Here is a 16,696-nt window from a genome sequence, read left to right on the forward strand (position 1 = left end):
CACATGGATGTAACCAATGAGGACATGGCACGTGGGTACCTGCTTCTATAAACCAATGAGGAGATGGGAGAGGCAGGACTTGCAGCTCGATCTGTGTCCCAAATAGAACTGACTTCTATTTTAGCCCTTGGCAACGCAGACGCTCGTTGAAGGGTGCGAGCAGTGTGGGTGCAATAATTGAATAACATAGATTCTTACATTTCTTTTGCAAAGCTCGCACACGACGCGAGTGGTGTAGTCAGGGTGTAAGGTGCTGTAAAAACGAATGATTTGCTCGTTGTCTCAGCTAAGGCTAGAAATTTGTAATAGGAAGGCTGACAGTGCTGCTGCAAGTTTGTTTGTTTGATATTTAATTTTATTATTTATGTCTGCCACATCTGTAAAAGTGGAATGTGTTTTGTTGGTTGATTGAAAAAACAAGAAAACGTAATAAAACTTTAAATAAAAATAAATAAAGAGAATGATGGAAGCCACTGTGTTCTTGGGGACCTTCAATGCTGCAGAAATGTTTTTAGTACCCTTTCCCAGATCTGTGCCTCGACACAATCCTGTCTTGGAGCTCTACGGAGAATTCCTTCGACCTCATGGCTTGGTTTTCATGCACTGTCAACAGTGGGACCTTATATAGACAGGTGTGTGCCTTTCCAAATCATGTACAATCATTTGAATTTACCACAGGTGGACTCCAGTCAAGTTGTAGAAACAACAAGGATGATCAATGGAAACAATCAATTTTGAGTCCCATAGCAAAGAGTATGAATGCTCATGTAAGCATTCGTTTTAATAATTTAGCAAATATTTCTAAAACCTGTTTTCACTATGTCATTATGGGGTAATTGTGTGTAGATTTCTGAGGATTATTTTTGTTTAATCCATTTTAGAATAAGTCCAACATAACACAATGTGGAAAATCTCAAGTTGTCTGAATACTTTCCGAAGGCACTTTAGACTATAAGGAAGGCTGGTTCAATAGCAATTAGTTGTGTCTTTTTTCATGTCAATTTCACGATATCATGATTCTGATCCCAAGCTTTTAGAAATATGGTTATTGTAAAAAAGGATTTAAGTATTAGAATGATTCATCGTCCTGGCTTAATGATGAGAACGTCCAGCTCGCATGCAAGGGAATTTAAGTCTGCTATTTCTGGAAAAGTGTGAACCCACTGGGCAACAGAGGTCAATTCAACGTCTATTCCACATTGGTTCAATGTAATTTCTTTGAAATGAAGTGGAAACAACGTTGATTCAACCAGTGTGTGCCCAGTGGGAATGCAATCTGTATGATGGTTCCATTATGTTTATAAAAATTTATATTTGGGAGCAATGGATATTCTCTTTATATTGGATCTTTGTCCAGCATCTGTGAAAAGTTTGTATGTGCATAAAACCCTCCAATATTATATGCCGACGGTAGCAATTAGGGTGCCTGTAACTTTATTTAAACTATATAGCCTATTTAAAACAAGTTGTTTTGATTGGAATTTGATTACAAATATTCACTCTCTTTAGGCCTCAACAGTTCATGCAATTTTGCTTATCAAATAAGCTTGACATATCCATGGCTCAGCCATTATGCCATTTATAGTAGGCCTAGCCCCATCAGTGTGAATGTTATGTTTATTAACAATATATTTCCATATTGAAGCCATGCAATTATTTAGAACAATGTGGACTGCAAGCATGTTCAATGTATTTAGCAAAAATGGGATAGGCCCACATTTAGTTATTTTGTTTCTGTAGGCTATTTAACAAACAAGGCTATAATGGACTAACATTCAAATTGCAGTTTATGACAATGCAAACGCAATACATACAAAAAGATAAATACAACACTAGAAACAACCACATTTCTAGCCATGGAGCACGTTCTGATTGGCCAGCGAGCGGTCAAGCCTCCAAATGTTTTATTTATCAAAACCCACCTCTTTCGAGTCACCGCCTGCTACTCTGCCAATAATTTCCAATATATCTGACACACCCCTGGACCTATAGCCCTACCGCCAGCGCTAAGATTTACCATTGCATTAATTAAGTTAGTTGAAATATAGCCTATGTTGAAAACTTTGAGAGATGAAAGAAGACGTTCTGCACAAGAGGAAATTACGAGGATGCGCAAGCTACATCAATACACGTGTAAGCAATACAGCGAAAGCAATCTATACAGTCAATGTCAACATTAAAAATGAAAAGGAAGATGAAACGATTGGACCATCGTAAGAGCAGGTTTTATCTAAAGTTGTTTGGTGTTCTCAAGTTATCATCTCTCATTGTGTAACCTCGGCACCCAGAACCCCGTCATCTACTGGATTCTCCATGGCTTAGTTTTAGGACAGACTCAAGGTTTTATTGTCAAGGTGTTCATGAGAGATTACCCACTGTGAGATAGGTTATTTCATGGCATGGAGACTTGAGTGGTTTGGTATCAACATTCTCAATGCCATATTGTTTCAGTCAGTGTATGGCTCTCTGGAGTTTACTCAGACAATATTTTATGTTTTATGAAATGAGTGTGTAACTAATAATCCATGTTATGGTAAGTGATTTGGTAAGTGAAAATAATTTGATCCTACTTCTTACAGGTATTGGATTTGAATTTGATCACACTGTTGTGTGAGAATTCTTCTTGTACTGTATTCAAGGTTTAAAAAGGCTTCTAAAGTTTGTCATTTCCACTTTCAGATGTGATTTGCCTAACGAATAATGTATCAACCCTTACAAACATGTCCTTTACTTATTATCCACATAACTATTCACATTTCCTGTTGCTGCAGGATTATTTTTCCTGTTCTGAACTGGTCAAATTAAGATCTGATATCTATACCACAAACTGACTTGCTATTCTGATGTCATTCACACAGAAGAGACTTCTTTAAGTCCAGGATCCGGAGATGACATAAGTGAAGCTAGAAGACCCCAGTCAAAATGTTATCATTAAAGATGAAGAGGATGTGAAAGAGAAGACTGGCGATTTTGTTTCTCATGGTAAGACCATGTAGGAGAGACAAGTTCAATACATTATCATCTCCTTATCAAATAACAAAGTAAATGTTTATCACGCTACATTTGTGATGGGTGAAACATTTTATTCATTAGTCATTGATTCTGATTCGTAGGCACATGTTTCAGCTGCTCTTTGTTGTTGTCATACACACAGGACAGCAACCTAACTCCTCTGACCAAGTCAGAGAATTCTCCATCCAAAGAGCAACTGCAGGAAGAGGTCTCACCACTTCCCACATTGTGAGAAGAGTTTCCTAAAGCCATCAAGTTATCAGATTAACCATCAGTGCACACAGGAGAGAAGCCTTACCTTACCACTCTGACTGTGGGGAGAGTTTCACTACAATGTATAGCTTAAAAAACAACATGTGAATATACACATGATAAAAGCCTCATCAATCCCCTGATTGTGGAGCTAGATTTGCTAGACTATATATATATATTATATAAGTTAACAGTACACCAGCAGATACAGATTGGAGAGAAGCCTTACCACTGCTCTGATTGTGGCACAAGTTTCACTAAATTTAAAAGTGTTAAAACCCACAAGCGAATACACACAAGAGAAGAGCCTTAACAATGCTCTGATTGTGGTGCTGAATTTACTAGAAAATATCAATTAAAAGTACACCAGCGTAAACACACTGGAGAAAAGCCTTACCACTGTTTTGACTGTGGAAAGAGTTTCTCTGATTCTACAAAATAAAAAATCCAAAAGCAGTACACACAGGAGAAATGCCTTACCACTGCTCTGACTGCAGTAGTAGTTTCTCTGAGCCTAAAAACTTTACAAACAAAAACACAAAGCCTTACCTTTGCTGTGATTGTGGCCGTAGATTTGCTAGACAAGATCCGTTAAAAGTACACCTGCGGATGCACACTGGATAGAAGTCTTGCCACTGCTCTAACTGCGGGAAGATCTTCTCTCATAAAAGCTTAACAATTCACCAAAAAAACATACTTGCAAAACTCCTTACCTCAACTCTCAATGTGATAATTTGTGAAGCATCTAATGCATATGAAGACTTTCAGTTGTAGCTTTGTTTAGAAAAAAATTCTAAGTTGCCTTTCTCTATTGTGAGAACAATTGGGTGGTTGTATTACTTAAGAGTGCAATATTATGTGCAATATTAGTTGAGAAGCTTCTGTATAGTTTGAATAGTGGGCATTATTTTGTTTGTTCTATGGTGCTAACAGTATGCTACACATATGAAGAATGATTGTGGCTTCGACCACATCATATTTAAGGCTAATGTAAGGATATAGTGCTTAAAAGAGAAAAGTTTAACATTTGGTGACCTGTGGAAGGCAACGTGGGCAACAAGTTTAGTCAGTGGGAAAGTCCCCCTGGTTTTGGTCCTCTTAATTTAAAATGTCAACAGAAGCTATTCAGTGTAGCCAGATTCTCTTGACTCTTACCCTCCCAATCAAATTAACACCCCCCCAACACCATTTTGCAAGACCAATTATGTAAAAAGTCACTCAATTAGGCAGGAAACAGACCTATCTGGCAACAATCAGGTCATTACATTCTTAAGTGGCACTGAAACCAGTGGTAAATCAATTAACCAGTTTATTATATAAATAGATGTTTTGATATAAATGCTAAGGTTGTAAGCATTGTGAACTGACCTGCAGTGCCTCACATCAACCACAAGTTCCACAACCTTTCCTTTTGTGTGTGTAAGCCCCACAGCACTTATTGTAGCTATTCTTTGAAATGTACTCATACAGTTCAATGGGAGGGAGAGTGGCACACACAGGGGAGACCAGGAGGTTGAACTCAGACTTCTATTTAGGACTTATTCTATCTAGAGACTTTTATATCTAGCTCTAGCAAGCAGATAAAGAGAACTGAGTCATAGACCAGACCTATAGCGTCAATGTGTCCTGATTGTGACAACGGGGCCCTTTGTGTAGGCTTACAGCAGGTTCCAGAGACGGCATCAGTGAACCTGGAAGACTAGTAAAACATTGGAGCTGAATGTCATCATTAAAAATTAAGAAGAGGAGCAGCGTTCAGGCCACAAAAGTAAACGCCAGAAGGACGAGGTCATTGATTCAGCTGCCTTGCAGGAGAACATGTTTGACGAACTAGACGTTTCATAAAGAACTGAATTGCAGAAGAATTGCGCCCATTTTGAACAACATGTCGTCTCTGTCTTGACAAATTTGAGTGATGAAAGAAGACGTTGTGCTCAAGAGGCAATCATGAGAGTGCTACATCAGTAGACATGTAAGCAACCTTTGCAGTCAAACAACGGGTTCGAATATTAACATTAAAGATGAAGTGGATGAGGAAAAGATTGGGGTATTGGACCATGGTAAGAGCAAGTTTCATCTAAAGTTGTTTGGTGTTCTCAAGTTTTCATCTCTCATTGTGTAACCCAGAACACCATCATCTACTGGATTTTCCATGGCATAGTTTTAGGACAGACTAAAGGTTTAATTGTCAAGGTGACCAATTGTGTGAGATGTTATTTCACAGCATAAAGACCTGCATGGTTTGGCATCAACATTGTCAATGCTACTGTTTGTATTATTCAGTGTATGGATGTCCGGAGTTTACTCAGACAGTATCAAGTCTTGTGAAATTATTGTTTAGCTAACTGAACATGGTAAGAAATGACAACATATGATTGGTATTGATCTCCCTTTTGTCATGTACAGCTTACTTAAAAGCATTGATTTGTATATAGCACCAACTGACTCGCTATTCTGATGTCATTCACACAGGAGAGACATCTTCAGGTCCAGGATCCAGAGGTGGCATCAGTGAATCTGAAAGAATGCAGTCCAACACTGGATTTGAACATCAACATTAAAAGGGGGAGATGATGAAGAGAAGACTGGGACTTTTGATTTTTCATTGTAAGAGGAGGTTAACATTTTCCACAAATTAGTCTCTCTCTTTTCAAATTGAGAGGTAGAATGATCTCATGTTACACATATGATTTTATTAATTAATCAGTGAAATAAGTAGATTCTTAGCCACTTGTTCCAGCTTATCCAGCTTATCCTTTTGTTTTAATTCCCACAGGAGAACGACCTTATGCCTCTGACAAAGTTCAACCAGCTTCTGCATCCAAAGAGCAAAACCAGGAAATTCACAAACCTAAGAGGTCTCCCCACTGCCCACATTGTGAGAAGAGTTCTCATCACATCTTGAAAGACGCATGAAAACACACTCTGGAGAGAAGCCCTATTCCTGCTCTGATTGTGGGAAGTAATCTGATTGTGGGAAGTCTCAATTGAGCGTCTTAAAACATCCCAAGCAAATACATAGAGGAGAGAAGCCTTACCACTGCTCTGACACCGTTAAGAGTTTCTCTGATCCTAAAAACGTAAAATTTCACAAGCAAATACACACATGAGATAAGCCTTACCACTGCTCTGATTTAGGAGCTAGATTTGCTGGACAATATCATTCAAAAGTACACCAGCGGATACAACCTGGATAGAAGCCTTACCACTGCTCTGTCTATGAGAAGTAGTTCCCTAATACCAAAAGATTTACCGACAAATTCATCTTACTGATAAAAAGCCTTACCCTTTATTCAATGTGAAGATTTGTGAAGCATTTAGTGTGTATGAAGACTTTATGTACGGCATATAAAACCTTTACACCTTGCAGTTTGTTAAATTAAAAATAAAAAATCTGCAAAGCTGCCTTTCATTTTTGTAGGTTATTTACAAAACGGGCAAATGTAATTTTCATAATCAAATAATTGTCCTCTCATTACAAAATGATGAACAATAAGGCATTGTTATCAATATTATCCATCTTCTGTGCCTAGATAGTTTTTTGTTATGCAGCAAATTTTTTTATTGTAATTTTTTTTCTCCCTTTATTTAACTAGGCAAGTCAGTTAAGAACAAATTCTTATTTTCAATGACGGCCTAGGAACAGTGGGTTAACTGCCTGTTCAGGGGCAGAACGACAGATTTGTACCTTGTCAGCTTGGGGATTTGAACTTGCAACCTTTCGGTTACTAGTCCACTCTAACCACTAGGCTACCCTGCCGCCCCACAAGCCCATATTTGATGCGCTTGAGGCAATGATAATAAAGTCCTTAACCTGAATCCAGGTTATTCAGTATCGATTTTTGTCCACTTTTCATCTAAGGAATATCTCAACAGAAGCTATTCAGTGTTGCCAGACTCTCTTGACTCTTCCACACCAAATCATATTAACACCTGCCCAACACAATTTTTTCTGCCCCAAAGACATGAAGAGCCATGATGCTTGAAATGAATTTAATGAATCATAAAGACAGTGATTATGGTATATTATTACATGATCTGTTAAAGTTATTGTATAATTTATAACAAATGTTGTTACTCGCCATAACTTATTACATTAAGTTGTCAAACACCGGAGCTAAGTTCTCTGTCAAGTTCTCCGTCAAGTTATTACATTAAGTTGTCAAACACCGGGGCTAAGTTCTCTGTCAAGTTCTCCGTCAAGTTATTACATTAAGTTGTCAAACATCGGGGCTAAGTTCTCTGTCAAGTTCTCAGTCAAGTTATTACATTAACCAGTTTTATGACACTATACAGTAAAAATGTACTACGTTATCCGGCATAACTGCATTAACCTTTGTTACAGGGACTAAGTTCATTGCAAATCTCCTAACCCCCCTTCTTTCCCATTTGGTCCTGTTGGTTGATCCATCACTTACCCAGTTCGCAGGCCGCCCCGGTCCACCCGCTGGGGCACGAGCATCCCCCGGAGAAACGATCACACACACCACCATTCTGACACAGGCAGTGATGCAGGCAGTCTGACCCATAGAAGCCTTCTAGACATTCTGAAAGCAGGAGCAGGAGACAGATTTCACCATATTTCATACGTACATCAGTCAGTTTTGTTTCAATACATGAGGGGGAGTAAACAAGTCGAGTGCACACCTCAGGGGTAGGGTAGAGAATTGGAGTGCATCATCTGTTTTGTATGAAAAGTCTGTTCCTTTTCACTCCTTTAGGGGGAGTGAATGAGTGCACACGTTAGGGAGAATGGTAGTGATTCTGAGTGCAGTGGTTAGAAAGAGGAAAAATGCTACCATTACCTAGCATTAGGGATGCTCTTTCTTAATGGGTCTTGTTGCAGGGGAGGTAAGGGAATGAAGTGTACAAATGTGGAGTATTGAATAGCAGTTAAGTATAGTCCACTTTTCAAATGTACTTCCCAATTATATCTGTGAGTTACTGGAGGCAAAATAATACATTCTATGTCACCTACGCACACATGCATGTGCACACACACACAGGACTCTCTTTCACAAACATGCCCGGAAGTGTGTGCATGAATGCATGCATGCACACATAAGTGTTTCCACAATAATGTATTTTATCAGTGGTAGAAAGGGTCGCGAAAGGGAAAGGAGGGGTGGGTTGTTCAGATTTCGGATGTCTCCCAGTTTTTTCAGGTTTTCGCTCTCAAAGTCACACTTTTTTTAACACTTAAAATGCGGGTCCTCGATACCTCGGTTCTAAGCAAATGAAATTTATTTATTTTTGATGTTAACATTCTAGCAGTCTAATAAATACATTTCATCACAATAATAACACTTTGGTTGTTTATGAAGGTAACATTAGAATATGAAAGAAAATGTATTTCAACACAATAGCATTTTATTAGTATACTTTTGTACACTTTTTAGCCAGTAGTTCAGAAAGTAGTGCCCGAGCCAAAAGTGGTCCCTGAAAATTGCGTACTCCGTGAGATATGTGCACTGTTCACCACGTCATTTCTCTCCCTCTCTCTCTCTCTGCTGTGGCTGTCACTCTTACGGTGAGGTGCTGAAACTCATTGGTTGAACTCGAATTGCTAGGCTGGCCTACCTGGGGGAAAATGTAGGTAAAATGGTGCAGAATAGGTTCCAGAAAAACAGTTGCTTCAAACTAGGGATTTCATGGCTAATTGAGGTAAAATGCTCATAAATTATGCATGCATGAACTACACATTGACACATCCAGCCCAAAGCGGGAGGTTTAAAAAATATGTTCCGGAACATGTGTTTTATGTAACTGTAGGCTATATATACACAAATGAAAAATCACAAACACACCTCAAATCAAACACCATGACAAAGATCATCCATTATTCATTTGTTTAGGCATGTCTTAAGGAACATTATGAAACTAAGAAAATGCATTTCAAAAGATCAGAATGGTATATTTTGAGTTTAAATACATTACTGTGCTTTGAGTGTTGCAAGTGCTCACGTGGGGAGTGCATGGAATGGTGGTAATTCTGTCAAAAAGTGATATTTTGAAATAGTGCTTAATGGGCTTATTTTTAAGAGTTGTTTGACAATGATAGGTGATTTGGAAACTGCAGAATCTGCCTTTTCTGATACTATATAGACATCAAAATGTCAAAGGCTGACTGGCAGAGAATGACTGGCAGTGAATGAGGGGCAGGGAGGAATAACATATCCTCCCACATACAGTGGAGTCCCCTTATCCCCTCATCCCCTTATAAAGATGAGCAAAAAAAGACTGTATAAAATAAATAATACAAATACTGCGCATGCTCAGAGAACAAGATTTAGTTTAATAAGAAATACTTTTTTTTTAAAGGTAGGGGTAAAAATGATTGAATCCTATGTTTCGATTCTCCAGCATTCTTATTCTTGTGAGAATAACATCCAAAAACCTTCTTCTAAAATATTTGATGAGATTGGAAAACATATTTGGAGGGATCTTAGACAATACTCCTTCAATAATCTTTCCAGATTTGTTATATCCTTCGTCTGCGCATCGACGTCCCTCTTCAATTCAAACCACAGGTTTTCAATGGAGTTCAAGTTCAGAGACTAAGATTGCCATCGCAAAATGTTGATTTTGTGGTCCATAATTTGAGTTTTTGGTGGATTTTATTTGTTCTTGCGGTTATTGTCTTGCTGCCAGATTCACTTGCAGCCAAGTTTCAGCCTCCTGGCAAAGGCAATAATGTTTTTGGCTAAAATGTCCTTTGTCCTTAACAAGGGCCCCAGGACCAGTGGAAGCAAAATAGCTCCTTAACATAAAAGATCCACCACCATATTTTACAGTAGGTATGGAATTATTTTCTGCATATGCATCTTTCTTCTGACGCAAAACCCACCACGGGTGTGTGTGGCCAAAGAGCTCTATTTTCATGTCAACCAACAAATGTAAATGCCTGGAGTTTGCTAAATAGCATTGGCACTTGGATTGGAAGCGGCGCAATGGTCAGATGACATGAAAATGCAGCTCTTTGGCCACACACACCAGTGGTGGGTTTTGCCTTGATAGGAAGACGGCTCAGTTATCCTTGCAAGGTGAGGGAGCTGGAGTATTGAAAACAGGGCATTCAATCATATGGACCTGTATCTTTTTGAGTTTTTTATATTTATTACTTGTCTTTTTCTCCAAGTAATTGTATTAGTTTAAAATATATATAATCCTTATCAAAGGATCCAATCATTTTGGTCTCCACTGTACGTGTGTTAATATACTTATTTAGGAAAAGTGAAGGACTGGGGGACATGACTTCAAATAGCAGATTAATAGATTAACAGTAGATTAAAATTCATGAATTCAAAATGATGCTCTCTGTGCTTCTAGTTTGAATCTAAAAGTAAAAAAGTATAGATGTTCTAAGTCCACAACAATGCTTAGACTGCATCAGGAGAACACTTTTGAGGCGTGGGGAAAATCTAAGAATGTTTTAAATGTTTTTGAGTGTAGTTACACTTTAACGCAAGTGAGCATGCACCTGGGCACTGTTGTCTGGTTAGCAGCAGTTCTGTAGCACACGTGATGGAGTTCACAAAACGAATGCCAACTAAATTGATGCAAATAATCATGATATTATTCTGACAGGTAGGCATAGGTTAAATTGTAGCTAGTTAACATTTAATTGAGAAAGTATTTGGGAAAGGCTTTCCATCTACGAGAAGACGGTTATCATTAGCGTTGCTATATTTTATCCTGTTTCATATTTAATGGTCCACTGCTGCTAAATGAATACAGGGGAAACCACTGCACATGCACACAAATATGCATACAAATCCACACACACACACATAAACAAACAGACATGCACACTGACAGTACCTTTCTCACAGCTGGCGCCGGTCCAGCCTGGCATACACTGGCACTGCCCGCTCACAGGGTCACAGCTGGCATTATTACAGCACTCACAGGTGTGTTGACACCCACTGCCAAACCACCCTGCCTGGCATGCTACAACAGGAGCAGGGCGCAGAATGTCCGGGGGAACAAAAACAGACATAAGATACAGTACCTTCGGAAAGTTCTCAGACCCCTTGACTTGGTCCACATTTTGTTACGCTACAATGGATAAAATAAATTTTCCTCAGCAATACACACAATACCCTACAATGACAATGTGAAAACAGGTTTTTAGAAATGAAATTACAAATTAAAAACATAAATACCTTATTTACATAAGTATTCAGACACTTTGCTATGAGACTCGAAATTGAGCTCAGGTGTATCTTGTTTCCATTGATCATCCTTCTACAATTTGATTGGAGTCCTCCTGTGGTAAATTCAATTGATTGGACATGACTTGGAAAGGCATACACCTGTCTACATCAGGTCCAATAGTTGACAGTGCATGTCAGAGCAAAAACCAAGGCATGAGATCAAAGGAATTGTCCATAGAACTCCGAGACAGGATTGTGTCGAGGCAAAGATCTGGGAAAGGGTACCAAAAAATGTCTGCAGCATTGAAGGTCCCATAGAACACCATCATTCTTAAATGGAAGAAGTTTGGAACCACCAAAACTCTTCCTAGAGCTGGCCACCGCCAAACTGAGCAATCAGGGGAAGGGCCTTGTTCAGGGAGGTGACCAAGAACCCGCTGACAGAGCTCTAGAGTTCCTCTGTGGAGATGGGATAACTTTCCAGAAGGACAACCATCTCTGCAGCACTCTACCAACCAGGCCTTTGTGGTAGAGTGGCCAGACGGAAGCCACTCCTCTGTAAAAGGCACAAGACAGCCCGCTTGGAGTTTGCCAAAAGGCACCTAAAGACTCTCAGATCATGAGAAACAAGATTCTCTTGTCTAATGAAACCAAGATTAAACTCTTTGGCCCAAATGCCAAGTGTCACATCTGGAGGAAACCTGGCACCGTCCCTACTGTGAAGCATGGTGGTGGCAGCATCATGCTGTGCGGATGTTTTTCAGCGGCAGGGACTAGGAGACTAGTTAGGATCAAGAGAAAGATGAACGGAGCAATTTACAGAGAGATCCTTTATGAAAACCTGCTACAGAACACTCAGGACCTCAAACTGGGGTGAAGGTTCTCCTTCCAATAGGACAATGACCCTAAGCACACAGACAAGACAATGCAGAAGTGGCTTCAGGACAAGTCTCTGAATGTTGAGCGGCCCAGACAGAATCCGGACTTTAAGCCAATCGAACATCTCTGGAGAGACCTGAAAATGGCTGTGCAGCAACGCTCCCCATCCAACCTGATAGAGCTTGAGAGGATCTGCAGAGAAGAATGGGAGAAACTCCCCATATACAGGTTTGCCAAGCTTCTAGTGTCATACCCAAGAAGACTCCAGGGTGTAATCGCTACCAAAGGTGCTTCAACAAAGTACTGAGTAAAGGGTCTGAACACTTCGGTAAATGTGATATTTCAGTTATTTTATTTTTAATAAACTAGCAACATTTTCTAAAAACCTGTTTTTGCTTTGTCATTATGGGGTATTGTGTGTAGATTGAGGAAGGGAAAAAACTATATCAATTTGAGAAAAAAGCTGTAACGTAACAAAAATTGAAAAGTCTTTCTGAAGGCACTGTACTGTAACTGTACACAGATACAAAGAGTGTCGTGACATAGTTTTGGAAATGCTCAGCTCTCCACACAATACAGGCACTACTGCAGAAAACACACACACGTTTCTTTGGAATGGGCCCTGCTCCTTCCCCGTTACCAGTTAGAACTGAAAAATGACTATGTTGATCCAGGGTAATATGCAATGCCACATGCAAACGAGGAACATGAGTATTAATGCACCACACACAGAGAGAAATAGCACAGTGGGGTGTAGTCGCTTCATTAAATCTACTTCCACCTGTTTACCGGTTCCTCTTTTCTTTTTTTGAGCGGCTACAGAAATTCTATGGATGGATGGATGGGTGAATAGGCCAATAGGACTCACTGGTGTTGCATTGTGATCCGACCCAGCCGTCTGGACAGTGGCAGGCCCCTGTCAGGTGGTCACATCTCCCCCCATTAGAACACTGACACTGCTGCTGACACTCCAGCCCATGGAATCCTTCAGGGCACGCTGCACAAACACAAACGGCACATCGAAATGTACACATGTAAATGTATCGAAATGTACACATGCATGCACGCACGCGCGCACACACACACAAACACAGTCACATTCCAAACATACCATGTGGGCATTCATCACATAAATACACAACCATACTCTAATTGGTTATCCAACACACACTTACGTTTTTCACAGTAGGTGCCTGTCCAACCAGGCAGGCAGGTGCAGGCTCCACCCATATGCTCACAGGCCGCCTCATTGGCACATTGGCACCTGCGTCTGCAGCCAGCGCCGAAGGAGCCCTCTGGGCACTCTGTTTCAGAGCCAGGGTAGAGACAGAGAGAAAGAGCTAAGAGAGAAAGTAAAACACTTTCCCTGCTAGTGACTTTGTTATTAAACAGTGTCAGGCAGAGAAGGACCCAACCCAGCTAGTCTATGTACAGTCACACACACTGACACACAAACCAGTGGAGGCTCCTCAGAGGAAGAAAGGGGAGGAATTTCAGAAACATTCTCCTTTCAGATAAAACTATACTAAATATAATAATGTCACCAAATACCTGATTAAAACACACTTGTGCAATGAATGTTTACAGTAGTCTCAACAGTACCCTCAAGGGTAGCTCCATAGTGTAGCCGCAGGACAGCTATTTTCTAGCCTCCTCTGGCTACATTGACTTTAATACAAAACCTAGGAGGATCATGCTCCTCAACCCCTTCCATCCTCCAACCAATCAAAGCTTTTGCAGTATGAATGAACATGTTGTCCATCTAATCAAAGGATTAGAGAATGAACATAGCACCACGCATGTGCGATTTTTGTTAGTTGGTGACATTGTTGGATAGATTGAGATTGAGATAGTTTTTAGGATATTATTCATTTGAAATTAGTTTGTTCACACTACAGGTGACGGAAGAGGTAGATTATATCTTGTTTTCTTGTTTTTAGAACTTTATTTTTCTGTCGTGTTAGTGTCATTTATTTAAATTTGCCTTGCCAACTTCAGTAGCACATAGCTAGCTAGCAAGCAGAGTTCAGTTTTCTCTGCAAGAATGGCGAACGCCAACTACAATGTAGTGGATTTTTTGTTGAAAAACCCCTTTCATTGCCCACATCAGATTCAAGCTTCTAGGAAAAAGCCACATCGATCATGTAATGGATGAAGGTCTGCATATTCAAACTACGAGAAGGTAAGGTGAAACAGGGATGTTCTCAAGCAGCTTATCGACAATACTGCATGTTTGGCTATGTAAGAGTTGGCACAATGAGAGGGAAACAAGGGCAACTACAAGGAGCTTGCAGAGGTAATTGCACGTTACGATGCTTCACTTGCTGCAGAAATAAATTCAAAATGATTTCATAGCTTCCATCGCACCATCCATTAAAAGTTATATTTAAAAAAAGCCTATTGGGCACACACTGGTTGAATCAACATTGTGTCCACGTAATTTCAACAAAATTACATTGAACCAACATGGAATAGACAATGTATTGACATCTGTGCCCAGGGGTAGGTTGACGCAGAGGGCACTTTCCACTTTGCTCCGATATTTATTTAGCAAACGGAATGATAACACATTATAACTCCCGACAGACACAAGAAAAACTCTTAACATAAATGTTATAGCAGCCTAGGCTGCACCTAAACATTAGTGATATTGACATGCTTTATGGGATGAAAACAAGACAGTTTCTCAGTCTGATCAACTGTAGGCTACTAACAACAGCAGCTGCATACAGCCTATGTGTCCTGTCCATCTGGTCAGGGTAAACAAATTCATAACTATGTATTTAAAGTCCATTTGTTTGTGTGAGGAGAAAATGTGAATGTGATCGGATGTGGCTTATATTCCAATTTGACCAGGCTGCCTAGGATTAATTAATAATTTTCTCCACACATAGTGTTGTGTGTTCCTTCCAAACAACTCAACTGTAGTTTAATCTGTCCACAGAATATTTTGCCAGAAGCGCTGTGGAACATCCATTTGCACTTTTGCAAACTTCAGACATGCAGCAATGTTGTTTTTTTGACAACAGTGGCTTCTTCCGTGGTGTCCTTCCATGAACACCATTCCTGTTTAGTGTTTTACGTATCGTAGACTCGTCAACAGAGATGTTAGCATGTTATAGAGATTTCTGTTAGTCTTTAGCTGACAATCTAGGATTCTTCTTAACCTCATTGAGCATTCTGCGCTGTGCTCTTGCAGTCATATCTGCAGGGCGGCCACTCCTAGGGAGAGTAGCAACAGTGCTGAACTTTCTCCATTTATAGACAACTTGTCTGACCGTGGACTGATGAACATCAAGGCTTTTAGAGATACTTTTGTAACCCTTTCCATCTTTATGCAAGTCAACAATTCTTAATCTCAGGTCTTCTGAGATCTATTTGTTCGAGGCATGGTTCACATCAGGCAATGAGTGTTTTTTATATTTGGACTCAAGGTTAGCTGACTCAAATGAGCTCTTGGAGAAGTCATTAACCTAGGGGTTCACATACTTTTTCCAACCTACACTGTGAATGTTTAAATTACATATTCAATATAGACAAGAACAATACAATAATGTGTGTGTTATTAGATTAAGCACACTATGTAGGGCTTCCGAGTGGTGCAGTGGTCTAAGACACATCACATCCGGCCGTGACTGGGAGTCCCATTGGGCGGCGTACAATTGGCGCAGCGTCATCCGGGGTAGGCCGTCATTGTAAATAAGAATTTGTTCTTAACTGACTTACCTAGTGAAATAAAGATAAAAAAGATATGTTTGTGTATTGGTGTTGATAACCAGAGTTACTGTTTTACACTGTGGAGAGTAAAATAGTCTCATCAAAACCACACCCATCATTATCATATTTCCCAGCATGCTCTAATGCAGGTCGATTTTTGATTGTTGATATTTTCTGTGGTTTTGCATGGACATTGATTGATTGATTAGTATTATACTACACAAAGATAAGATAATTTATTGAAATGGTTGTTCCGGTTTAAATGGTTTCCTAGCCCTGACAGTCATTCTGAATGCAGGTAGTGGGTGAATAATAATTCCAACTGTTAGATATCCTTACTGGCTGGATTCCAATAGGAATTACTCATCACTTTCCAAGCCAGCATAATGTGATTTGCAGGCCTGATGTGCCTGTAAATCAGGAGTTTCCTAACACCACTGTGTTAGGGTAAAACTAGGCCATCAACTAGGCCAATATGTAAGGCCTTATAATATATGTAATGTATTGTCATAGTTTATTTTTTATTGATAACATTCGCCAGGTATTCCTGAGGCATGATCCTAGGGCTCAAGTCCTCCGGGAGGGAGAGAGAACTAGAGGGAGCATACTTAAATTCACACACAATACCAGATAAGACAGGATAATTACACCAGACATAACAGACTGACCCTAGCCCCCTA

General features: G+C 39.8%; 1 protein-coding gene across 1 annotated transcript in view; it reads right to left on the bottom strand.

Moving 5' to 3' along the window:
• The window catches only part of LOC139367562 (multiple epidermal growth factor-like domains protein 6), a 110,519-nt gene that overhangs the window by 27,024 nt on the left and 66,799 nt on the right, over window positions 1-16,696 (bottom strand). The window contains exons 19-22 of the mRNA XM_071105814.1: window positions 13,475-13,603; window positions 13,168-13,296; window positions 11,086-11,214; window positions 7,683-7,811 (exon numbers count right to left, since the gene is read on the bottom strand). Coding sequence (XP_070961915.1) covers window positions 7,683-7,811; window positions 11,086-11,214; window positions 13,168-13,296; window positions 13,475-13,603 — 516 coding nt within the window. The remainder of the gene's footprint in view (window positions 1-7,682; window positions 7,812-11,085; window positions 11,215-13,167; window positions 13,297-13,474; window positions 13,604-16,696) is intronic.

This window comes from Oncorhynchus clarkii, chromosome 16 (assembly GCF_045791955.1).
Source record: "Oncorhynchus clarkii lewisi isolate Uvic-CL-2024 chromosome 16, UVic_Ocla_1.0, whole genome shotgun sequence".
In the NCBI taxonomy this organism is placed as follows: Eukaryota; Metazoa; Chordata; class Actinopteri; order Salmoniformes; family Salmonidae; genus Oncorhynchus; species Oncorhynchus clarkii.